The 7,877-nt window shown below is 41.9% G+C and overlaps 1 protein-coding gene across 1 annotated transcript; it reads right to left on the bottom strand.

Moving 5' to 3' along the window:
• Positions 1–211: 211 nt before the first annotated feature.
• Positions 212–6,130, bottom strand: LOC125513394 (U1 small nuclear ribonucleoprotein C-1-like). The gene is made up of 5 exons (XM_048678505.1): positions 5,956–6,130; positions 5,455–5,497; positions 4,502–4,543; positions 4,159–4,426; positions 212–794 (listed from the first exon to the last, which is right to left on the bottom strand). Exons 1-5 carry the CDS (start codon positions 5,961–5,963, stop codon positions 514–516), a joined length of 642 nt encoding a protein of 213 aa, XP_048534462.1. The 5' UTR covers positions 5,964–6,130; the 3' UTR covers positions 212–513.
• Positions 6,131–7,877: the final 1,747 nt, after the last annotated feature.

Here is a 7,877-nt window from a genome sequence, read left to right as displayed (position 1 = left end):
GTTCAAAAAAACGTGGCTAATTACTTCTGACAAAAACTCTGTCAACAAAGTGGATCTTTGTATGTTATTTTCGAACCAGATTTAAATTTTCGTCAACATGAAAGTTTGACAGCCAATATTCACATTAACATCGAGCAAATCAAACGAGTAAAAGTGTAGCATTGATAATAGCGTCCAAGTGAACTGATACCATGCCAAGAGGAGCCCAGTGTTATCTCAACAAATAAATTTGTTTTAATGACAAATATGTACTACATCAAGTACGCCATCCATGGGTTATATCCATTATCAAGTTTCAAGGGCAAGAAACTAATACGAAGTCGGTGTATTAAGAAGTAAAGGTTACACCACCTAAAATACAAAAAATACTACTGCAGGAAGCCTTTCTTAACAATTCTCCAAATTTCAAGAGACAGACTGCCTCCGAAATTCAGGAGACAGACAGGCAGGAAGCATCAACTTCCAAGTTACGGCTGTTCTTCGAATCTCATTCGATAACCACCAAGGAACAGATCAGTGGTTGCCTTCATTCGATTGTGCATAGGAGAATGCAGCCTGTGGAGGGGCCGCTGGGGCCAGGGGTGGAGCGCCAGAAGTTGAGCCTGCAGTTGGTGGTTGATTTGGTTGATACATCGGTGGAGGACCTGGAGGTGATGCGTTGTTGGACATGGGTGCACCTGGGGCCCCAGATGTTGGAGGTGGTAGTGTCGGAGGCCTTGGGAGAGGTGCCACCTGCATAGGCATTGAACCAGGAGGGCCCCCGTGCTGCGGCATGGTTGGAGCACCAGGATAACCTGAACATTTGTAGAAAATAGTCACTTAAGATTATCAATCACTATTTCAAATGATAAGAAATTCAGAAGTTTGAATGCTTTACTGAAAATAGAAATTCAACTCTTATAAAGAACAGCTACATGAATTTTTCCTTTTTTCTAAGATACAGTGAGCAGTTCCCTTGACTGCACTCAATTGTAGATTGATAGCCGTGTTTGTGGCTTTCTGTGTTTGACTGATAAGTGGCAACTGATGTTATGTGGCATTACATAATGAAACTAAAGTATAAGTGCATCATGAATAAACTGGATTGCGCCTCTAAACATTTGGTTGCAACAGTTGCGCAACAGAAGGACATGTTGATTACCACTCTGAATCACAAAGCCGCAGTAAATTGTTTACGATAAAAACACAAGAGCAGCCAGTCTGACCACTTTGGGTCTTTTGTATGCAGACTTTCCCTACATTTCTGCAAGAGGCTCTTTCCAAACTCAAGCAGGTTACAAGGCAACAGCTTTACCGCTGTGTCGTGTTTGTGGCTTTCCTTTGTCTGCAGCCAAAGAATGACAGCCGTGTTTGTGGCTTTCTGTTTTTGACTGATAAGTGGCAACTGATCTTATATGGCATCATTACATAATGAAACTAAAGAAGTATCAGTGCATCATGAATAAACTGGATGCACGCGTTTAAACATTTAACAACAGAACAACAAAAGGACATGTTGATTACCACTGAATCACAAAGCCGCAGTACATTGTTTACGCTAAAAAAAGAGCAGTCAGGTGCATGTAGCTCCTGCTTGCGCAGGGTTCGACCACTTTGGGTCTTTTGTATGCAGCCTTTCACTACATATCTGCAAGAGGCTGTTCCCGTGACCTCATGATCACAAGGCAACATCTTTACCGCTGCACCAAGCCCCCCCCCCCCCCCCCCCCCCCCCCCCCCCCCCCCCCCACACACACACACACCCCACCCTTCAATACATTGTTTACACTGTTCTAATAAAATCTATTAGAACACTGGAAATTAAAAACATTTCATCTCCTTCATGTTTTTAAATAGTGTTACGGGATAAGTGGCCTGGCCATTCATATGCCACCTTTAAATTCACATCAATTTGTAATTTATTCAGGGTCATCACAGTAATTAATACTCCCTCTGTATCAAAATATAAGACGTTTTTTGGCACTGTCAAAAAACGTCTTATATTTTGATACGGAGGGAGTAGCAGACTCAGTCTACTTATACTATTAAGTTGATATGTTTATAAGCCCAGGATGAGATGCAGCATACAATAACTAATCTAAGTGTTGTGACCATATCTAAGACAAACTTGCACATATGAACATGGAAAAAGATCGATGCAGCATACAATAACTAATCTAAGTGTTGTGACCATATCTAAGACAAACTTGCACATATGAACATGGAAAAAGATCGAATCTCAATCTAGGTATACTCACGTAAAATTGGAGGATCAACTACCTTAGTAATCAAAACGAAACTTTTGAATCTGGTATCTTCTTTAATATACTTGTAAAAAATGGTGGACATTTTTTTTACTTTATTCAAAAAAATGCTTGTAGAAAGTAATTACCCCTTTTCATCTGAGTGCCTATGAAAGTTCAATCAGAGTTTCAGCTTAAGCTGTCCATTCCTATCTGAAAGTGCTACTCTGCCCCAAGCTCAAATGCACTCACCATGAACAGTAAAAATCCAAAAACATGTAAAAAGAGAAAAAAATCTGAATTTTTTTGGCGACAAACATTTCTTAGTTTTCGACCTACGTGTAAATTTCCGTGAAGGAATGACATTTGTGCTGGTCTGCTGGGAAAAACTAAAAAGGTGCTCTAAATGCTTTAAAACCTAGCCTTTTTGCAGCATCGATTGTGTTTTATTGCCCCAAATATTACAAATGTTTTTTTCTTCACAGAAATTTGTGCATAGGTAGAACATTAAGGCGTTGTTTGGATAAGAGGAATATAGAGAACGCGATCTACATAAGCCAAGGAAACTGCCTAACTGTACAAAATCTTGTTTGGCTCGTCTAACAACACCACGGATATAGAAAACTCGTTTCTCACACACCCAGAATTCCGGGTTTATGGGAAAACGAGTATTACTCGTTTTTCCACAAACGCGATTAGTACATACGGATGCAACTGCTTTTCTCCGCCCCGCCTTTTCCTCAACAAACTCAGCTGGCGCCAATTCTGCTGTTTGTGATTCCGTGCAGCCTGCTGCGCCGGGCACCACCGGTCCAATGGTAAAACGGCTGATTTCCGTGCAGCCTGCATGGCCGGCGTTGAGTGGAGGCAGGGCCTGTGAGTTGACCTGAAGCAGGACCGCTCGCCGGGTAGAGCTTGTGCGGGGCCGACGGCGGACGAAGCGTAGGAGGCCTGGCAACCTAGCAGTTCAGAGGGGCGGACCGGCGGAGGCGCGCAGTAGCCGACGTCCGCGCGCGGCGGCGTGTACCTTGCGACCTGGGAGTCCAGCAGCAATCGGCATCAGGGGGGCGGAGGCGCGCTCTAGCCGGCGTCCGCGCGCGGAACTTCCACGGGCGAGACGAGGGAGCAGCGGTGTCACGGAGCGGGGGAAGAATCAGAGGAGAGCAGCATCTCCCCGAGCTTGGATGACGTCATGATGTGTATTTGGGGAAAGTGTGAGTCACTCACGGAGTCATGGGAGGAGAATGGGAATAGAAACAGCTACTGGTTGTGGGTATCCAAACAAGGAACTGGGCGGACCAGTTTTCCGAATTTTCTAACCAAACGTAGTTTTTTACAAACTGATTATTCGCAAAAACAGACTTAAAACAGGTTTACCTAAAAATCGGCTAAAAACTCCTTTTCTATAATCCTAACGCTAATCTCCACTATCCAAACAACGCCTAAATCATGCTTGTTTCCAAAAGAAAAAAATGAGATTAGTTTCACTATTTTTCGGATTTTAATTTTTATCAGAGTGCATATGTGCTTAGTAGCCAAAAATCCATGTCCATTCCTATCTCACTATGGTCAAGATTGTTCAAACCATGTAATACACGTCCAATGCGGTATCCAGCTGGTTTTGCTCTTCAGACCCACTAAGCAAAATTAATAAAATCAATAGATCAAGACGAAGACTAAATATATGCTGAAGAAGCAGAATCAAGCAATAAAGAAACTAGCCTAAATTTCTCCATCTTATAGACCTTTCTGTTTCTGTATCCTTGTGGGAATACCAACCGGTAAATTGTTATCTTCCATGCAGGAAATATATAAGCAATTGAGTTTATCTAAAGGAGCACAAACTAAAGAAGTTATGGATTATCCGATTTTAATAAAAATGTCACTATAGATACAAGTAATCACGATAAAAAATGAAAACAATACTGAAGTTTACCTGGAGCCCCAGGAACTGGTAAAATAGGAGGCCTTGCAAATGGCCCACCAGGTTGTTGATGTTGAGGATAACCATGTTGCATCATGGGTGTGGGCAGAATCGGAAGACGGGGACGGGGCATATTTCCTGGATATTGAAGAAGATGTTGGTTGAAAGGAGCGCCAACTTGGAACGCTGCAGCTTGTCCCAGGTGTTCCTTTATCCTTTGATCAATCAAACTTTGAGTTTGCTGCTCCTCGAATTGCTGATAGTAGTTACGAACATTTGCCTAAAAATGTTTCACATGAAAAACAGTGTACACACAAGAATAAAAAAGATCTATGAAGGTAAAAAGAAAGAATACCTTGTGTTTATATCCAGCATTGTGTTGCTTACGGACAGATGGCTGCACCATTATTGACATGTGTGATTAGTTCAAAGAAGATAGGTATAAAAATAAGCACACCAGAGCAAAGGATAAAAGAGTACACTATCATTTCAAAACCAGTGTGGGTTGTATTTTGTAAATATCCAATTGCACTCATATGCAATAATGTTTACCTACTGAAATGAAAAAAAAAAGCATATTACTGCACATCGTCTGATGATTATACATCAATAGATGATCACATAGTGCCTAATTTTATGTTTCCGGCTATGGAAAGCAGGGCACACAACTCTCCTGCAGTCCACTTTTTTGGCTTGGGATGTCAGAATTCAATTAAGTGGCTCGTACAGTTAAGTCACTGACCACTGAAGAGCTTGCAAAGTCAGCAACATAATCATGCCAAATTGACATACCACCCAGCACCATACCTGGTTTGCTACTCTATAACATTCACAATAACAAAATGACACTTGATAATCTATAAAGCTGATTAGCACGATGAACCTGGGCTCCTTGAATAGATTCACATGCTTGGCAGATCACAGTCACAGCCATCTTAAATAAACGTTACTATCTTAAAGAACATGTTAGTAGATGAAACATATCCACGGACTTGGCAACAATACTGAACCGAACACCCCAGATGAATATAATCTAAGTACTAAACAGCACTTAATACTGAATGTCTGTTCTTGAAAAAGAAACATGAATACTAATCAATATACTCCAATGACAAAGAAAGTATTTGTTGCGGTGGAAGCTAAAACTAATCTTAGGTTCGACAGAATTACTACATTCACTGGAGCAAACTAGGCTAAGCTCAAATCGCTGCACACAACCATATGGAACACTGAAATTAACTAAGCAAACTTGTACTCATTTTTGTTGTCAAGCATAATAAAAATTGATTGGAAAAAGGAAGCACTAACCGAGTCATGGGTCAGATAAGTGTCGCAGTAATCGCAATAATACCTGCAAGCCAAGAACAAGGGGATGTCAATTCAAGCAAAAGATGAACAACAAGATTCAAGCACAAAGCACCAAAGCATGGCAGGCAGTAACAAAGTCTCAATGTACACAGGAAGCACAACAAGACCTTTCATCAGTTCTCTACCGTAAGCCCCAGATTCCTATTTGACGAATCTATCTACCTACCTACTCGACCAAAGAGATAATCGGCGAAATCACAGTGCCGTCTTCTCCAATCATGGACCATGGTGGCTTTGCCCGACGTAGCAATTGGCGCGTCCTCTAGCTTTTTCCCGTTTCCCATTCAACCAAAAATCCCCCTCCTTCCTCACGGTTTTCTACAGGCCCCGAGCAACCATCGGGGGCCTAAGCTAGGGTTTCAAATTAACAGCGCCCATCGTACCGTACCATCCCCTCGAGCCACAACCACTGCACCTAGATCAAAAGAGTCAAACACTCACCGAGGCATCGCGGTGGCAAAAGACGGCGACGGCGACGTCGACGGGGGCGGCTGCGGAAGAGAATCTCGTCTCGGCAAAAGGTGTTAGAGGGGGACCACGATTAGACGTCGCGATGCTTCCTTAAACCGTCGCGATGCTAGAAATTTCCAGTGCCCGGATTGGGCTCCAGCTCCACCAACATGCCCGCCTACCTACTACTACACTATTACGGACGGCTTCACCAAAAGGGCCGGCCCAAGTAGCTTCCTGCAGGTTAGTTTATTTTTCTTCTCTGTTTTTCAGTAGTTCATTTTTTCTCTTTTGTTCGTATTTTTGAAAACAAAACTAAATACATATGTTCCAAAATTTAAATTCACTTAGAATTTTAAAAACCAAGAATTTCGAAAAAAACACAGTGTAAAAACGTTGTTAGACTAATTTTAAAAAATGTCAATAGCATTCAAAAATATGTCGTGAAAATTTTAAAAATGTTCACGGGTTTCAAAAAATGTATGTACAATGTAAAACAATATGCATGCAATTCAAATAAAATGTTATGTATTATTTGAAAAAGTGTACAGTGCATTTTAGAAAATGCTATGAGTTTCAGAAATGTCCTTGTGACAATTTTTAGAATTTTTTGTCACTCTTTATTTATCTCACTTGTTTAGTGACTTCATTCCTAATGTCCATATTGCTTTGCTATATGTCCATATTTTCATAAAATTGCATATAGCTTGAATATGTCACTATTGCAGGATGCTACTAACGCGATACTACGATCAGAGACCCTTTGACGAAACTGTGTGCGATGCATTAATCGCAGACGGGGATGTAATAAACCGTCAAAAAAGATGCAAAACGTTTGTGATGGTGGAGACATCAAACACGATTCAGATTTTAGTTACGTGTGCGATGCGGGGCATATGGTTGATCCAGTAGAACTGTTTACGATGATGCAGAACAACAGAAACGGGCCACCGTATCAATGTGTGTGCAATATACGGCATACAGTTCGCTGAGATGAACTGTGCGCTATTAGGGAATGCAACAGAAACGGTCAGTCAGATCAAGATGTGTGTGATATACGACATATAGTTCACTCGGACGAACTGTTTTCGATTAGGGAACACAACAGAAACGGTTCAACTTAACAAGATATGTGTAATATGCCACAGACAGTTCACATAGATGAACTGTTTGCGATGAGCCAAAAAAACACAAACGATTCATGTAAACAAGATGTGTGTGATACACGGCAAACAGCCATCGGATGAACTGTTTGTGATGAGAAAATATAACACACACGGTTACTAGAGTTAATTCATGTGTGATTATGTGTGTACTAAAAACTTTGAAAATACATACTAGTTGCTTGCGATGGCTAGGAGTATCGCACACGATGCGTGTGCGAGTATCCGTGTGCGATGATTAGTAGGTTACACGTACGTTTCCTTATGTTAACACATGTTCGGTAACATGTGACAACGCATATGGTTGTCAGGTTGTGTGCTCAAGTCTTCCCGCGCTCCACAGGGGACAGAGGTGAATTGTAAAATCTCCAATCCCCTAGTCAGCTGCTAGCCATAAATAACCACAGCAATGGCTGTTGATGGCGACTCGCTACTGATCCACTTGGTAGTTAGTTACACACACATACCAGCATACCCCCAACGGTCGACAGGATGGAGTTGCGCAACAGGAACGGGCGCCGGAGATCATAGTTTAGGTTAATTAATTATACCTCCAGAGCGGGATGATTCCGGCTCTGGAGATATAATTAATTAGCATAATCTAAGATCAAATAACTAAAGCTTCCCCAACCGCTAGTAGAGCGCGCGCGGAGGGACGACGCGACCCGAGCAAGACTTGGCACCTAAATGGTGAGCAGAGCATGAAGAGGGATGCAATCCGAGGGCGCCTAAACGGCAAGTAGAGCGCGC

This window comes from Triticum urartu, chromosome 6, assembly GCF_003073215.2.
Source record: "Triticum urartu cultivar G1812 chromosome 6, Tu2.1, whole genome shotgun sequence".
NCBI lineage: Eukaryota > Viridiplantae > Streptophyta > Magnoliopsida > Poales > Poaceae > Triticum > Triticum urartu.
This window is presented reverse-complemented; position numbering and strand designations above follow the sequence as displayed.